The 18,890-nt window shown below is 40.5% G+C and overlaps 1 protein-coding gene across 1 annotated transcript; it reads left to right on the plus strand.

The window, feature by feature from the left end:
• Positions 1-2,440: 2,440 nt before the first annotated feature.
• Positions 2,441-18,609, plus strand: LOC146041836 (potassium-transporting ATPase alpha chain 2-like). The gene is made up of 22 exons (XM_083161720.1): positions 2,441-3,256; positions 4,151-4,210; positions 5,679-5,882; positions 5,996-6,109; positions 6,209-6,343; positions 6,423-6,540; positions 6,685-6,953; positions 7,064-7,262; positions 8,133-8,242; positions 8,369-8,503; positions 8,845-9,037; positions 9,209-9,384; positions 9,535-9,671; positions 9,766-9,916; positions 10,113-10,281; positions 10,580-10,734; positions 11,824-11,947; positions 13,302-13,447; positions 14,165-14,298; positions 15,051-15,152; positions 15,558-15,649; positions 18,030-18,609. The coding sequence occupies exons 1-22, from the start codon at positions 3,029-3,031 to the stop codon at positions 18,056-18,058; spliced, it is 3,180 nt and encodes a 1,059-aa protein (XP_083017846.1). The 5' UTR covers positions 2,441-3,028; the 3' UTR covers positions 18,059-18,609.
• The last annotated feature ends 281 nt before the right edge of the window (positions 18,610-18,890 follow it).

Genomic DNA, 18,890 nt, shown 5'->3' on the forward strand with positions numbered 1-18,890 from the left:
GTTTTTCACACACTTTTAACCATGTTGACCTATGATATGACAACTTTTTTCACGTGTCGACAGTGACAGTGAGTGTGACGTAGTCTTCTAGCGATTGCCACTGCCTGATTGGGATGGATGGATGCCATAATAATGAGTGTCTACTGCTGCCTGATGCCACTGAGGGTTATTAATATTAAATTACATAATTCCCATCAGGATGTTAAAAGAAAGGGAGAGGGCACTGGGGGGAAGGGGGTGTTTGATTCATCTGTGTGGAGCTTACTATGGTGAAATTACTGTGTATGGCATAAAATGGTGCAAGCGACATTACTGTGTGTGGCATAATAAAGGGCAGCTGGCACTATTGTGTCGGTTTAAGGTAGTCTTTTTCTGCACGGCCACGCCCATTCCAATGAGGCCCCCCCTTCTACTATGAGATCATACCCCTTTTTGGGTGGCGCACACAAATGTTTTACTTGTACAATGTCTACGGAAGGGGGGGGGGGCTACATTTTTAGATATAGATGAGTGTTCTCCCTGGGAGTCTAATTGTCTATTAACAGCCCTGGCTAAATCTCATGGCAAATCTCTGCTATACCTAAGTACGCAATAATGCTTCACCCAATAGAATTTTCAGGCTATAAAAGTATGTTTATTTCTATTTTTTCACCAACTTTCTTCGTATCATTGAAGTATCGAGGCGCAAGGTCATGCTGTAAAACTTGATCATTGTCAAGCCTTCAGTATACAGCTGCATTAGATGCATTTTCTTAAAACTCAGTACTCCTTTATCTTATAATTATTATTATTATTATTATTATTATTATTATTATTATTATTATTATTTATGATTATTATGATCATTATCATATTTATTTTGTTAGCATTATTGTTGGTTGCTTTGTTGAAAGCAATAGATTGTAAGTTTGCAGCAGGGCCCTCCAACCTCTATGTCTGTCTGTTTTACCCAGTTTGTTCTTTCAGTGTTGTCGTCAGTTGTAAAGTGCAACGGAATCTGCTGCGCTATATAAGAAACTGTAACAGAATCTGCTGCGCTATATAAGAAACTGTAACAGAATCTGCTGCGCTATATAAGAAACTGTATCGGAATCTGCTGCGCTATATAAGAAACTGTATCGGAATCTGCTGCGCTATATAAGAAACTGTAACGGAATCTGCTGCGCTATATAAGAAACTGTAATGGAATCTGCTGCGCTATATAAGACACTGTAACAGAATCTGCTGCGCTATATAAGACACTGTAACGGAATCTGCTGCGCTATATAAGACACTGTAACGGAATCTGCTGCGCTATATAAGACACTGTAACGGAATCTGCTGCGCTATATAAGACACTGTAACGGAATCTGCTGCGCTATATAAGAAACTGTAACGGAATCTGCTGCGCTATATAAGAAACTGTAACAGAATCTGCTGCGCTATATAAGAAACTGTAAAGGAATCTGCTGCGCTATATAAGAAACTGTAACGGAATCTGCTGCGCTATATAAGAAACTGTAAATAAATAAATAAATTATCCTATTGAATCGATAGACAGACAGACAGATAAGCTAACCATATCGGACACAGACATGGGTGGCGAATATTGTGCGTACACATTGAAGACATCAATCATCAAGTTAACGGCACGTGGGAGCATCGTTAATGATATTGAGTTTTGCGAACAATATCGCTCAGATGCCGCTCTCTGAGCGATATTGGTAACAATATCGCCTAGTGTGTATGGGGTGATAGATAGATAGATAGATAGATAGATAGATAGATAGATAGATAGATAGATAGATACCACATTGCCACAATGCAATCTGTAAACTATAAAAACTTACCATTAAACCATCTAACTAATTATTATTTAATTTAAGCGCTACTTTATTGTGAGAATGCATTGCTATCATCCATCTCTCATCTAAGGACAAGAGGGCCAAAATTAATTATATGAACCACTTCTGTACACCACACCTGGCTATAAAGGAATAACCTGTAGTTAATATTGCTTATACTTTATAAACCTGCAGTTTAAATATTTGACCCTATATATTTGTTCCCTGTGTACTAAAGGTTATCAGTCTCTTACTCATAGTACACAGAATTAGAAAGTACACATCTGCCATCTGTACATTGCTCAGTATAATACTTGTCTATCTGGAGGAAACCTGGTGTGGCCGGATTGTAAATGTATTGTACTTGTTACCTGGAGGAGGTGCCAAAGGGAGGAGCCACACCATATATAATCTCAGCATTTGGTCCTTCTCAGACAATGGCATAATTAGCCAATTACCAGCTAGGTCTGCAGTAGCTAACAGTACTGTTCTCTGCTGTCACATTTGGAGAAGCATCGCAACTGCTACACTTATCTTATTTGGGACTACCTGCAGCTTCTCAGCATACAAGAATGTCTTCACAGGTAAGAGCTCTCCCACTCATTTCTGGATTAAATGTCTACATGTTAATAGATATAGTATGGTTTAGAATTAGATTTGAGGGTTTGTGTATGTTAAAAATCTATTTAAATAAGGTTCCTATAAAGAAAAAATGGTTTACATCTAATTGTTAAAGAGCTCACAGATGTAATTGCATTATCAGTATTACATTTTTTGTAACAGCTCAGCATGCAGAACAGGTTATTTTGCTTTTTCTGGTTTTAATTTTGAAACATGATGATTGCAATGATATAAGTAGAGTTGGAAGTGAGTAGCATTCCATCGCTCTAGAACCACAGCTTGCTTACCTTTGCGGCAGGGTACAATTTATAGAAACTGGTTTCAATTCACATTTTACGAAGTCATATTTGTCTTTTCTTGCTGACATCGGTATAATTCTGCCATTAATTAATTGTATGTGTTATTTTCATCATGCATCATTGCTGGCACATGCCTGAGAATTATATTAGCCCGATATTGCTCATTTTTCTATGAGTTGAGCCGGAATCGTGTGATGTTGGTGGCCATGAGATGCTTGCATTCCCAACATTTATCTGGCACCGTGCTGACATCCCTGTAAATGGAATTGCCACCATTGTGTTTTAATGTTATCTCGCATCCCTATAATCCATAATCTCTGCATAGTTGGGAAATTTAAATTAAAACGATATATCTTATCTGCCCCATCTCACCTGCAGAAGCCACCTGAAGTGTCCGTCATCACTGTTAAGGAAGAACCACAAACGGAGAAAACCAACGGCAGTAAGTTACCTTGGAAGAAAGGAAAGAAATCAGATGCCAAAGTGCAAAAACTGAAGCAGGAGTTGGAGATTGTAAGTAAAAGCTGAGGTCATCTAAGTGGTGGAAGAATGATAGAGTTCTTGAGATTGTCAATGTTCTAACTGTCTGGAATTGTATTTGTTGTGGGAATAGCGCACTCAGGGTAGGAAATGTTGGGGAAGGAATTTGGAGGGATGACTATATAGCTTTGGTTCCTGGTAGTGGGAGCTTAAAATACTTATTAGGGGCCAGATGCATCTCAAACTTCAACAAGTGATAAAGTGGAGAGTGATAAACAACCAGCCAATTGGCTCATAACTGTCATTTTTCAAACACAGCATGTAACATGACAGTTAGGAGACAATTGGTTCATTGTTTATCACTCACCATTTTATCACTTTTTGTAGCTTGATACTGTACATCTGGCCCACGCACTTTATGGTGAATAAAGAAAGAAAAGAGGTCATACTAGAGTACCTGTTATGTATTGAAAATATGAAAATAGAATATCTGGTTTGATAGTAGCATATGAGAACTGTATTTGATTATGTCAAAATAAATGTTAGGTGGGATGTGCAGGCAGAAGACACAGGTCCGATAGAATTCTGGGAGTAGGAGTGGTGATACAAACAGGAGCTGATTCAGAGATGGCTGCGGTAGCGCAGCTGCTGCCTTTTTATACTACTGTCTTAAGACGCAAATCACTTAAACAGTCACAACATGTCAGGCTTGCTATGGCTTAGGGATACCGTGACCGTCATCTCAAACAGAGATCCGAACATACGCAGTGTTGATCATGCACGTGTGCTGATCAGAAAACATTGAAGGTGTATGCTAAGCATTTATACATCTCTGAGTCGGGCCCTCGGATAAGGAATGGGAAGTATATGGAGGAAAGGATACTGTACATATATAGGTATGATGTTCAATGTGCTTTTTTTTTGCAGACGGACCACAAATTAAGTTTTGATGAATTGGAAAAGAAATACTCAGTGGATATTAAAGTGGTAAGGCTTATACAATACGGTGATAACATTTTGGCTGTTGTCACATCCTGTCTGTAATCCTGCATTACCTTTATTTTATTTTTAACTATGGTATTCAGTTCATGTACAGTTGTCCACAATTGGGGCTAATTCTGTGTTAGGAAACAGCTGCTGAGAGTCCCCTCTCCGGACATCTCCTGGAAAGGAGGCCGTCAAAGTAGGCAAGCATGTTTCACGGTGATTCGTACATGTGCACTTGTAGTATCCCCGGAAACACAGGCGGGAGCTATGTTCCCAAACACATTGCACATGCTAGAGTCTACTGCACCACTGGAGAGGGAGGGGGGGGGGTAATCAGAGACCTCAAACTGTTTTGTTGGTGCCTATACACAATATGTTATGAAAGCACTTAAATGTACTTGTGTACATCATGGACTTATTTTCAAATCGAATAATTACATTTATCATATTAACTTTTTTTGGGCTAGAAGACACCATTGTGAAAAGTTTGTTTCAAAATTAAGTTCCATGATTCAAAAAGTGCACAGTACATTTTTTGTTTAATTCTATGGTCCTTTGTCGAACAAAGCAGATGTTCTGTTATCGGTGTCATAAATACCAAAAACAATTAGGGGCAGATGTACCATACCATGGTGAGTGATAAAGGGAGGAAGATAAAGTACCCACCAATGAGCTCATAGCTGTTATTTTTTAAACACAGCCTGTATCATGGTAATTAGCAGCTGATTGGCTGGTGATATAACTCGCTCCATTTTACCGCTCTACAAGGATAAGTTACTCTTCCTCTTAGACAGAGAAGTATAAAACATGAAGACTCGTAGGGGTTTATTTACTAAAAGTTGATTTCATCTCTTCTAAATCGATGTTTGGTTTCAGGGGCTAAAACAAACATTTAGAGGGTGAAAATTGGCCCCGTTCCGATGGTGGGGGTCTGCGTATATGCATATTTGTGCATGTGCAGTCCCTCTGTGCGAATGCCTTCAGAGAGTATCACACTCGCCGAGGAGTACACACGAGTAGGGGAGGGAGAGGGGCGATCAGGGCGTGGCTGAAGGGGAACGGCCTGCATTTTATGGGAGTTCCCATGAAAATGCTAGGCGTGTCATTCCCTGCTTGGGACAGACAGCTGATGTCATATGATGTCAGCGCCGGCCCTGTCTTCGGCGGACTCCAACGAAATAAAAGTTAGTCGGCGACCATCGAATGATTTCTCTTCCTCTCCGCCGCATGCGAGGGAATGTGTTCGCGTACATCCCCTCGCATGTTACCGAGGGGAATGGGTAGTGGGGGGGGGGGGCATTTGACCGGGCCACGGGCAGCATTAAGCCGCTCGCTATGCAGACAATTACGTGTGTTTTAGCCGTAGAAACCCATCATTAATTTAGATTGATTTTTTTTTATTGATTTGGGATCAATTAAAGTTGTCCTTTGGTAAATATACCCCTTACAATATGCTGTTTTATTTTAGGGCCATAGCACTGCCACTGCTCAGGAACTTCTTGCCCGGGATGGACCTAACAGACTGACTCCTCCAAAAGGAACCCCCGAGATCGTCAAATTTATGCTGTTGATGACTGGTGGATTCTCCATTGTGTTCTGGATTTCAGCGGCCCTATGTTTCCTTGCGTATGGTCTACAAGCTGCACAAGATCCCAATGTTGCAAAAGACAATGTAAGGAATAAAAGATTTTGGATGTACTTGCCTACAATTTAACCTTTGTTTGCCAAATGCTTTGCTCGTCTTTTCTGTGCATTTTATAACTCATAACCCATTTGTGTCTCCAGCTCTGGTTGGCGATCATCTTAATCGCTGTCGTGGTGCTGACAGCCATCTTTGCGTATTACCAAGAAGCCAAAAGTACCAACATTATGGCTGGCTTTAAGAATATGGTACCCCAGGTGAGATGGCACAAGGACTATTGTTTGAGTAATAAGCAATGTTCTTAAATTATATTTTCAGATGAGTTTTGTTTACAACTGGTTTCTTTGTCAATTTAGCAAGCCTTGGTTCTTCGTGATGGGAAACGTGTGGAGCTGGTGGCAGAGAACCTTGTTGTGGGAGATATTGTTTTTGTAAAAGGAGGTGACAAATTTCCGGCTGATTTACGTCTACTCGAGAGCCAGGGTTGCAAGGTGAGAATAACTGGGTGTGACTTTTAGATCATAACAAATAAAATTGAGCCCTTGAAAATGACTTTATTTCCTTGCACAGGTTGACAACTCATCCCTCACCGGTGAATCTGAGGCTCAGGCCCGTGGTGTGGAGTGCACGGATGATAATCCCCTAGAGACCAAAAACCTGGGATTCTATTCTACAACCTGCTTGGAAGGTGAGCACTAAGCCACTATACCTAGTTGATTCCATTTTTGAGCCCTTCAAATAACATTTTCACTTCTGCATTTCTAAAAAATTGCACTCAGTGGCAGTGATAAGTGTTTTTAAACTTAATTACGTCTTTTCTTTTGATCTGCAGGGGCAGCATCTGGTATTGTAATTAACACGGCTGACAAAACAGTGATTGGACGTATTGCCTTACTGGCATCACAAGTCGGTGACCAGAAGACACCAATTGCCTTGGAGATTGAGCATTTTGTGCATCTGATCAGTGCTCTAGCAGTGGCAGTTGGGGTTCTTTTTTTTATTATTTCTGTCTCTATGGGATACAGCCCTCTCAATTCGGTTATATTCTGCATAGGCATTGTGGTAGCCTATGTACCTGAGGGACTACTGGCAACTGTGACTGTAAGTACTACATGTAAACTATGCCATTCATTCTGAATAGAAGACTTGCATCATCATCATCAATACCTTGAAACACTTTATCATTCCATAATACATGTGTGGTCTTCTAGGTTTGTCTTTCACTCACTGCAAAGCGCATGGCAAGGAAGAACTGTTTAATAAAGAATTTGGAAGCTGTGGAGACTCTTGGATCCACCTCTGTCATCTGCTCTGACAAAACTGGTACCCTGACACAGAATCGTATGACGGTGGCACACATGTGGTTTGACAAGTATATCCACAATGCAGATACCAGTGAAAACCAGACAGGTAAGACTCCAAATACCTCCTACATAAACCAACTATGCAGTGTAACAAAATACAGTACAACTATTATATGATACACAGATGTGCAGGGTATAATGGGGAAGATGTATTAAGCCTTAACAAGAGATAAATGCAAGGTTGATAAAGGGCCAGATGCACTAAGCTTTAAAAGTGATAAAATGGAGAGTGATAAACAGCCAGCCAATCAGCTCCTACCTGTAATTTTTCAAACCCAGCCTGTAACATGACCAGTAGGAGCTGATTGGCTGGCTGTTTATCACTCCCCATTTTATCACTTTATGCAGCTTGATACATCTAGCCCAAAGAGAGATAAACGTCCAGCCAATCAGCTCCTTACTAAGTTTTTTCAAACACAGCCTGTAACATGGCAGTTAGGAGATGATTGGCTGGACGTTTATCTCTCTTTATCACCCTTGCATTTATCTCTTGTTAAAGCTTAATACATATGCCCCAATGTCACTAGATAAATCCCTATAGAGCTGTAGTTGAGAGAACAATACAAGTTTGGTCATATCTGGAGGCCGAAAAACTGGAATATTGCCCTTAAAAATGTAATATTTGGGCCTGTAGTGACATCATGACTTGACGTCACTGCATCAAGGACCAATGACAGCTGGTGGGGAAGTGGCTTCTTGAACCTGACGCCGACCATCCCAAGCACACATTGGTCCCACAGACTAACCCTCACCAAGTTGCCAGACATGCTGCCATTGATCCCCTACTGACATGCCGGACCCACCGGCAACCAGTATTCTAATATTCAGAAAAATCTCAAATTTAGAATGCTTTCAGATATGAAAGACTCAGCTTTTACAATACCCAGTAACCTTTGCTACTTGTTTATCTCTACAGGGGAAATATTTGATCAGAGTTCGCCCACATGGCAAGCACTGTCAACAGTTGCCACCTTATGTAACCGGGCAGAGTTCAGTGCCAATCAGGAGGAGGTTCCAATAAACAAGGTAAACATGAATACTCTATATTGTATATTGCGATAAAACAATGCATACACATATCTATCCCTTGTGATTGGCATTTTGGGTACATTAGGATAGCCAATCTCATTTGCTGTCACTTTTCCTGTGCAGAAAACGGTCAATGGAGATGCCTCAGAAGCGGCTTTATTGAAATTTACAGAACACTTATTGGGAGATGTGATGGAAATTAGAAAGAGAAATCAGAAAGTATTGGAAATCCCATTCAACTCAAGCAACAAGTACCAGGTAAAATGTGGAAACTGTCCTTCTTTTCTATCAAAAGATCTCTTCGTTAAGGATTTTATTTGTTAAATAGACCACACAGGTATTTAAAACCCTACTATACCTATGATGGTTTCATATACATATACCCTTTCTAAAATACTATATATTCCGTTACCTTCCTGAAGTTGGCACTATATTTAAGAAAGGTACAGTAGGGTGGCTACTTTCATGAGTCATTGGCCTACAACTAGTCTACTACATCACAAACCCAACTTTGAACTGAGTTGCCTTTATTGACACGTATTTATACTTCCTCTTTCCTCTTCTTTGCAACTCAAAGTTTACCTCTTTCTTCGACCCAGGTCTCTATCCATATCCCAGAGAATCCTGCTCAGAAGGGCTATTTACTGGTGATGAAGGGAGCTCCAGAGCGTATCCTAGAGAGATGCAGCTCCATCATGATAGGAGGAGAAGAATTGCCGTTGGATGAGGAAATGAAATGTGACTTCGAAAAGGCATACTTAACCCTGGGGAGTCTGGGAGAAAGAGTTCTTGGTTAGTGCAAATACTAGCATTGATACTTTGATTATGAGCACTTGTATACATTCTAGTTTAAGTGAGTCTCAATGCCCCACTTGTTTAGCTCTAGCACCTCTCCGGCTTTCAAATGTTTCTTCTCACCTATAGTACTTTATTTTTAAATTCCGTCTTTTTATATTTCCACAGGGTTTTGTCAGTTGTTACTTCCTTCTTCTACCTATGAACCTGGTTATTTGTTTGATGCAGAAAGTGGAAATTTTCCACTAAATGGATTATGCTTTGTTGGTCTCATCTCCATGATTGACCCACCACGCTCCAGTGTTCCAGATGCAGTTGCAAAGTGTCGCAGTTCAGGCATTAAGGTTAGTTATTGCAGGTCACTGACGACTGTGAAGCGTATAGCGCTCAGCAGATATCTGATCATTTAAGGTTCTGCAAGCAGCTACAGTAATAGTCACTAGGCAAGTAAAATATCTCTGATATCTGAATCTATTCTACCATATCTCTGGCAGGTTATCATGGTGACTGGGGATCATCCAATTACAGCTAAAGCAATTGCAAGAAGTGTTGGAATAATCTCAATTAACAATGAGACAGTAGAAGACATTGCAAACAGACTGGCAATCCCCATTGAAAGTGTTAATCCAAGGTTAGTATTTAACCAAGTCGGTGTCCAACCACCCACAACTTTTCCCGAGGTTTCTCTTGTGTCAACGAATTCACACATTTATTGCAACTTACAGGGATGCCAAGGCAGCTGTGGTGAATGGTGGTAAAATCATCGAAATGAGCTCTGATGAGTTGGATGACATATTAAAGCATCACGAGGAAATTGTATTTGCACGGACATCCCCACAGCAAAAGCTCCTCATTGTAGAGGGATGCCAGAGACTGGTAAGTAAGAGATAAAGACATGCCAAAGATGAATGAGATAGATCAATACCAGTGATGCATAGGAACCAATGCAACTGAGATGATGATTTAATAAAATACAGTAGAATATTGAGGCTAAGGTTACCATTTGGGTGTGGGCAAGGAATGGGAGCAAGGTAGCACACTATATAAATTACATTTTATGTTCCATCTACAGGGGGCCATTGTGGCTGTTACTGGTGATGGAGTGAATGACTCCCCGGCGCTGAAGAAAGCAGATATTGGGGTTGCGATGGGAATTGCTGGCTCAGATGCTGCCAAACATGCGGCAGACATGATTCTTCTGGATGATAACTTTGCATCAATAGTGACTGGTGTGGAAGAAGGTGAGCGAGCAACATTAGGAACCAATCTCATAATATGCAAAAATAACCAAAAATGTGTACCCGTGCCCGTCTCCGTGGCAGGAAAGCTATCAGTGGTGCATCTTCTGGGAAATGTATTATCAATGCTCTCTTTTATAAATGGGAAAATATTCTAGATGAAATATAGAGCTCACCTGAATACAAAGTACCATAGTTTATCTGCTATGTTGTTTACAACTCATCCTAGTAGCAGCCTCATCCATTTCTCTCTATCTGTTGGTTCATGCCCCATTAACTCACTAATGCCATTTTCCCATAGGACGCTTGATATTTGACAACCTGAAGAAATCAATATCATACACAGTGACCAAGAACATTCCAGAGATGATTCCATTCATGGTCTATGTCATCATCAGCTGCCCCCTGCCCCTTGGAACCATCACCATCCTCTTCATAGAACTGGGCACTGACATTGTGAGTTAACATATTAGATAAATAAGTTACCAATGTAAGGACAGGATACCACAGATTTATGGATAAGATGTGGAAAACCATTTAAAGAGTACAGATTTAGAGGTTGCTCAAAGCACCCAATCAGCTTCTACCACACACAAGATGCGGGTTTGGACCCTCCTTCCTCCACCAATCCATAAACACTATTAACACTATATTTTAGCTGCTGATTGCAGGTAGCATCGCTAGAATTGCTTGGGGCACAGTCTACCAATAAATGCTCATCTTCGTGACCACCGGCATTGAGTATGAATTAGAATTAGGATGGGATGCTCTAAGAGATTTTGCTCCCCTCCGCCGGCTACCACATTGTTAATGATCACATATGCTCTAACATATGCGATCATTAACGCAAGGGACAGCTCTTGCGATAAGAGTTGTCACTTGCGATGCGGCACCGGCGTTGGACTTCCGGGTCTGAGACCTGGACGTCCATCTGCGCATGCGCAGAACACGTGCTGGGAGTAAGTAGCCAGTAAGCAGCCCATAGGCTTCTGCAGGCAATCACCAGCTTTTGCTGGCGATTCCCTTCGCAGCGGAGGGAGGTTACTGCATACAGAAATGCGGTTAAAAAAAAAACGATAAGAGGGTTTTTAACCGCATTTCTGCTTTAGAGAATCCCACTCTTAGGCTCCAGGTCTTTTGGAAGTATGCTTACTACGTGTGTCCCATTTACAGCAACCTTACTGCCCACATGCAGGGGATGAGACCATTTTTTGTATCCAAACATTTTTTTTTATCCTATCAGCGAAGGGATTTTGGGACTGTGGGCAGGTCCATATGATGTCATGATGTCACGCAGTAGTCGTGCAATGCTCCTCTGGGAACGTTTTGGATAGTAAGAGAGAGTATCTTTATGGGGCCCCTTGGGACCTGTCCTGCGGGGCCCTAGGCAGGCCCCTAGGTTACCTTGTGGAAAATCCACCTATGCTATCTATTTTTATAGAACAAGAAAAGGTAGAAAGCTGATACATTTAATCAATATGTTATTTACTATGTAATCTTTAGTTTTCTTGAGCTTTTTTAACTAATGTCACCAATTTGTCCTAGATCCCATCCATTGCTTTAGCTTATGAGAAAGCAGAAAATGACATTATGCTGAGGAAGCCCCGAAACCCCCTCAAGGATCGACTGGTGAACATGCAGTTACTGTCATATTCCTACTTTCACATAGGTAAGTACTTTCATCCCTCATCGGAATAGAAACCGTCACAACTCTAAGCTTAGTAGTGTAATGAGCACCTCCAGTGCCAGCTGCTTCATTCCACTCTATTGGGAAAGGGGGGTGTAATAAACTTTCTAAAAAGGATAAGTGAGGTTGCCCATAGCAACAGATAAGATTCTATTATTTTACGGAATGTGCTCACTTGTTGATACATCTGATTGTTTAGTCCAGGGAGGGGGAACCTTCGGCCCTCCAGCTGTTGTTGAACTACACATCCCAGCATGCCCTGCTGCAGTGTTGCTATTTGACCATGCTAAAACTGTTGCAGGGCATGCTGAGATGTGTAGTTCAACAACAGCTGGAGGGTTAACGGTTTCCCCATCCCTGGTTTAGTCTTTAGGGCAGGGATGGGAAACATTCGGCCTCCAGCTGTTGTGGAATTACATATCCCAGCATGCCCTGCAACAGTTGTAGCATGGCCACATAGCAAAACTGTTGCAAGGCATGCTGGGATGTGTAGTTCCACAACAGCTGGAGGGCCAAAGGTCCCCCATCCCTAGTTTAGTCTTTAGGGTATGAATAAGAGTTCTTTATGCCATTGAACAGATTCTACACACTGCGTGATTTTATTATCTGTTATGGATAGCTGGAATAAAATTGGTTACTATAGACAACTTCTCCCCAGATGTTCTTTAGAAGGTTTGGTAGATGTCCTCCTGGATGCTCACCTCTGGGCATTACTCTAGAGTTGGGAGGTATGGGTATATTGGAGACTGCATGGTAGCGTTCTCCTACTCATGGACAGCAACTGCATTCCCATTGCTTCAAATCATTTCATACCCTACTTCTAATATTTACTTATATCTCTATATAATATAAATGCTTCATTTGCAAATACGTGCAAAAAAGGCCTTTCAGGTTGATGGCAAAATAAATATTGTGCTTGAATACTATGTTGCCAAAACTGCACATCTGCAAAATTGTCTTAATGAGATACTGATATTACAGTAAGTCATGGGTTCAATTCCCACCATGGCTCTAACTGTGCGGAGTTTGTATATTCTTTCCTCCGGGTACTCCGGTTTCCTCCCACAATCCCAAAATATACTGGCAGGCTAATTGGCTCCCAACAAATTAACCCTATAATGTCTGTGTGTGTGTGTGTATGTGGTAGGGAATATAGATTGTATGCTCCACTGGGGCAGGGACTGATGTGAGTGTTCAACTATACTCTGTACAGCGCTGCGGAATATGTGTGCTCTATATAAGAATCTGTTAATAAATAAATAAATAAAATAATATTGAGTGGTCAAGCCATAACCATACTGTGTAACTCATATCCAGTACTTTTCTTCTCCATCAGCTGCTATGGAAACATATGCTGGGTTTGTGAACTATTTCACCGCCTTGGCTCAACAGGGATTCCTTCCAATTAAAACTATCGGTCTTCGTGTGGAGTGGGAGAATTCCCACAACAATGACTTGGAGGACAGTTATGGGCAGGAATGGGTAAGCATCTAGTACATTCAGGATTTTCGAACCCAGCCTGTAACATGAGAGTTAGGAGCTGATTGGCTGGTTGTTTATCACTCTCCACTCTTTGAAGCTTGATACATTTGGCCCTAAATCCCTCGCTATTAGCATCATTGTAAGTGTTCAGACAGTAGATCATGTGTCACTTGAAACCCCCATTGCAAGCGGGATTGCAGTGGCACCTTGGTGCATGTGCAATGTGATCGCTGAGCATGCACACTCTGCCAATGGCATGGAACATCGGCATTGGGTCCATCTCTAAATCAGGTGTGGAAGTGGGACTTACTGCAATATTTCTTAAACTGCTGTACTTGTCTTTGTTTTATAACCCCCTGGAATTTCTATAACACCATTTGAGGGGATGCAGTCAAAAAGTCTCTGTTTAAAATGATGCTGTAGCTTTCACAATGTGTTTTTTTTTAAAGGGGTCAATAATTTACAAGGCAAAACCATGCCTTGTAATTAATTCCCCCTTTAAAAAACAAAGTCCAAATTTGGCCAGCATCCCGCATGGCCACCAAACTTGGACTTCGTTACATCCAGCCCTGTTAATTCCAATGTATCCACACATCACCTCCTTCATACATGAGGAAAAAGCCATATACCACTTTAATCCCATAAACGTGCTTTATGTTAAAAAAAACCTGTGTTCTGATTGGCTATCACAGTGAATTTGTCTCTTCTTTTTTCCAGACCTACAGACAGCGCCTGATGCAGGAGTGGTATATCTACACAGCCTTCTTTATCTCTATAGTGGTTTGTCAGATGATAAACGCTCTTATCCGTAAGACAAGAAGGAACAGCATAGTGAGCCGCAATTTCTTCAGGTAACTTTGAGCAACAGTCCATGTGGCCGTTTCCTGGTATATGTGCCTGTTGTATGTTTCACCGACTCATGGTGCTACAGTACACATGCTTTTGGCTATGTCACGTATGTCGGTTTTGCAGTTGCAGTGTGTACTATGTTGTAGAAGCTGTCAGTATGGCTGGGTTCTACATGACTCTACACCAGTGTTTTTCAACCACTGTGACGTGGCACACTAGTGTGCCTTAAGCTGTTCTCAAGTGTGCCCCCAGATCTAGAGATACGAAAACTAGTTTACAGCCACCACCAGTTCAACTGTTATATACTGGTCTCTTCTTTTCATGTAAAGGGCCAATGTATTTTATTTTTGATACCTGTGGGGACCAGTGTGAATTTTTTTTATAAGGGGGCCAATAGGTTTTTGTTTTTTTCTGTGGGTTCCAATGTGTTTTGCCCTTATTTAGTGTGCCGCTAGGTAAAAAAGGTTGAAAATCTCTCTATACACAATTGGTTCCCAACGTGTGCACCATCAATTCAGTAGGGGTGCCCGTTTATTGAATTTGAATAATAATAACTCAATCATTCGAGTTATAGTCTTCCTTGATGGTGTCAGGGTAACAGGGGAGAAATGTATCCACTGAAAAGGCCAGTGGGCTAAACAGGTTTGTGAACAGCTGCTGTACACCAACTGGATTATCTGTCTATGTATGTTGGGGTTGATGGATGTGCTCAGTAGATCCTTACCTTACCTTACGCTCATTCTGTCTCATGTAGGAATAAAGTCCTCTTCTTGGGTCTGCTGTCACAAGTAGGCATTGGAGCATTCCTGTGTTACGTCCCTGGGATGGCTGATGCTCTGCATTTCATGAACATCCGGTGAGTACCATGTCACAGAGAGCTTTTAATCATCTCTAGTATTCAGTATGCACTTACAAAATTCAAATGGTTTATTCGTTTACTGGTCAAAAACAAATTAGGGAATGAAGACTGGAGTAAAAATATAACAAAGATGTGCACAAATCTATTAGACTTTGTATTTTCTCTATTACTTTGTGCAGTTTTATAGTGCATTATTTCACTAATTCTATTGAATAAGAGAGTAAAAAGTGCTACAAAAATGTACGCCCCGTACATTTTTGTAGCACTTTTTACTCTCTTATTCAATTTGTGCACATTTTTTGCAATTCACTTTTACTTACATTTTTAGCAGTTTTTGCGCAATAAACTTTTTCCTCACTTCTGTATCAAATCTATAACACAGCTTTCCTTACTTCCACACAGAGCCCAATACTGGTTTATTGGAATCCAATACACAGTCCTTATCTTTGCTTATGATGAATTAAGAAAATATCTCATCAGAAAGTATCCTGGCAGTAAGTATCAGAAATGGGACAAATTGTTATTTAGTATCAGTGATTTTAACAATGGGGGAACGGTAAGGGTTTCTGGCAAATCTATAAGTCTGATTTCAAAGTGAATTCCCAATGTGCAGTCCCTATATAATCCTTCAGATCAGAGGCGGAACTCAGGGAGGCAATGGAGTCATCTGCCCCCGGGCTCCTGCTCCCAAGGGGGCACCTCGTCTTCTCTGCAAGTTTGAATCAGTTAATTGAAAGTCATTGATATCACTTCTGTGGCTGACTCCCCAGGACTACAAATGTCACACTATCCTTATTTGAAACATAATACCCATAACGTATATACATACATACATATATTTATATACGGTGGTGTGTGTCTGTGTGTGTGGTGGGGGGGTGGGGGGACCTGGGACAAACTTACGCCGCTGCGATCAGATCCCAGATGAACACTGTCTCATTGGCAATATGATTCTTTCTACCATCAAAATTCTATAATTCTGTAGGGTAAATTTACTAAAATTTCTAAAAAAAGGAAAGTAGGTGATTTTGCCCATAGCAACCAATCAGATTCTGCCTATGATTTTCTAGGATGCAATAGAGAAATGTAGACATAATGTAATTGGTTGCTATGAGCAATATCACAAGTTGTCATTTTCAAAGCTTTAGTAAATTTACCCCTATTATTCAAAGGTAAGGTTAGTGAGGGGTGTAACTCCCTGAGGCAATGGAGACTCCTGCCTCTGGGCTCCAAGCCCTAAAGGGACACCTTCTGGTTCACAGTGGGATCCAAGTGTGACCATAGCTCTTCCAATGGAGCTTTATGGAGTCCTGCTAATACCTACAATAGGGGTAGGTTCCTGCCTGGTACCGCTCAGCCTATACTGCAGCAAACATTGTGCAGCCAACATTGCTGCTGCCGGACTGTGACAGGGGATCCACTGGTGATCGCTGATTCATGCTGCAGATGACTGAATCTTGTGAGTCTGACCTTGACCCAATGGCCATTGTCACACCTTTTTTTAAGGGGCACCAAATTTCAACTTGCCTCCGGGCAACTGGGATGAACGTATGCCTCTGTGATCAGTAGTAGGTCCATTGGAGAGAGCTTGAGTAATGGCGATTGGCAAATGTTGCAGTGAACTTTCTATTGGAATTATGTTAGAATTTATACTGTATTTCTAATCAAATGATTTGCCTGTTCTCTATGTCTTCTCTGGTGATCTCCAAATCCTCTATTAAGTTAAAAACATTTGCCATGCTACATGACTTTACTTAAGACTTATAGGAACACGTTTCTAATAACCAAATGCCTCACATTCCCCTACTAAAAACACATAGTGGGTCAAATTCAATTAGCCACAAAAAAGCAAATTCAAATCTTACCACAAATTTACATTTATTCATCCTTCATAAACCTTTCCTATCCAATTACATGCCACTGTACAGCACAAACATGCTGACCTTCCTCCTGCCCCCAGGCTACCATAGCCGGGTCATTGTTTCATACAGCCCACCAAGAACCTTTGCAACCTGGTGGCCCATTATGCAATAGATAACACCTATGCTTGCGTATCAATGGCTATTTCCCTATAGAGTGCAAGCTTGCGAGCAGGGCCCTCCTACCACTTTGACTGTCTGAAAATACTCAGTTTATTTTATCTCTAATTCCAATTTTAAAGCGCAATGGAACCTGTAATAAATTCACCACCTCTGAGCAGGTAAAAAGTTGGGATTAATCCCTATTTTAGGTTAAAAATGTTAGGATATGGTTCAGAACCCCCCAGGACACCCCCCTGAATGACGAATTAGGCACATAATTAAAGTTTTAATAATTTAATATTGGACAATAATTATTTTTGGGGTGAAAAAGTAAACAATGGTTGAAATTGGGGTACAAGGTATGGTATAGGTATATTGGGGTGCTTTATGAGTGGGGCAAGTCTTTTTAGACTTGCAGGCATAGGGGGGCTGCAACACAGTTCAAAATTCAAATGGAGGATCCACACCAACTGCCAGTGAGTCAGTTTGGAATGACAGCTGGTGGCAGTTGGTGTGGCTCCCCTATTTGAATTATTCTGCAGCCCCGCCTCTTTGCAGTCAGAGTCAGGCACATAAAAAAAAACTTTTTTAAAGGGGTATAAAATATACCAATTTTTATGTACCCTGAATTTAATCTATTGTAATGAAAATCACTTGCTTTCTTTTGATTTTCACTCTGTGCAAAAAAACAAAAACTGCATATTAAATTATCGCGATTTTGCGGCAAATTAAATACGGCCCATTGCCCCACATGCTGCTAACAGAGCCACATATGACCTCACATGCTTAGGGAGTGCTGTACTTTAACAAATAAATACATAATACTGACATTTCTGTGTATTATTTTTTGCAGGTTGGTTTGAAAAAGAACTTTATTACTAAATGCCCAGCAATGACAGTACCGGTACCCTTCATGGACAACCTCTTCTGACAGCCTCTGGCCCTTTAACTACTCTGTCCATTTGTACATATTGTATAATTGTATATACCGGAGCTATGTAAATACAAGACCAGTTTAAAATCCTAAAAAATATTATTTAATGTCAATTTATGCAAATGCATAATTCATATTTTGGCTTAATATACATTATTTCAAGGTTTGTTTTGTAAACAAATATTTCAATGATTGTCAACCAAAAGAAGAGGCACAGTCGTACGTAGAGCCAAGAAGTACAAAAAGCTAAGGGTTTTTTTTTTTTGTTTTTTTTTTAGTTCATTCTTTTTATTTTCTGCAGATGTCATTCTCCTTTTATAAGAATGACTTGATAGAAAATTGTGGGGTTTTTTGTTTGTTTGTTTTTGCACTGTTTAATATTTAGACACATTTAAAAGGTAAGAAATTGATGCTGGCATCATATTCTAGACTTTACTGCGATGCAGAGAATCAAAAACTTTACAGGCATGTGGATTTATTTTATTTTTATTTATTTTTATTGGGGGGGGGGGGGGGGGGGGGCTTAAAAACATCTCCTAACATCCAGAAACCAAAAAGAAAAAAATATATTTTTAAGTGATATTAAAATTAAAAAGTAAAAAACTGAATCTAATGAGATCACCCTTTGTACGATATGCTGCCATAACTAACATTTCCTAAGGAGGTCAAACTTTTGTTTTTCAATTCTCTTTATTTTGCATAGCAAAAGAATGAGAGAATACAAGTGACACTGACAACTGACATAATGCTTACACGGAAATAATATTTATAAGCATTTAC

The sequence above is a fragment of the Crinia signifera genome, chromosome 19 (genome assembly GCF_055691185.1).
Source record: "Crinia signifera chromosome 19, ASM5569118v1, whole genome shotgun sequence".
NCBI lineage: Eukaryota > Metazoa > Chordata > Amphibia > Anura > Myobatrachidae > Crinia > Crinia signifera.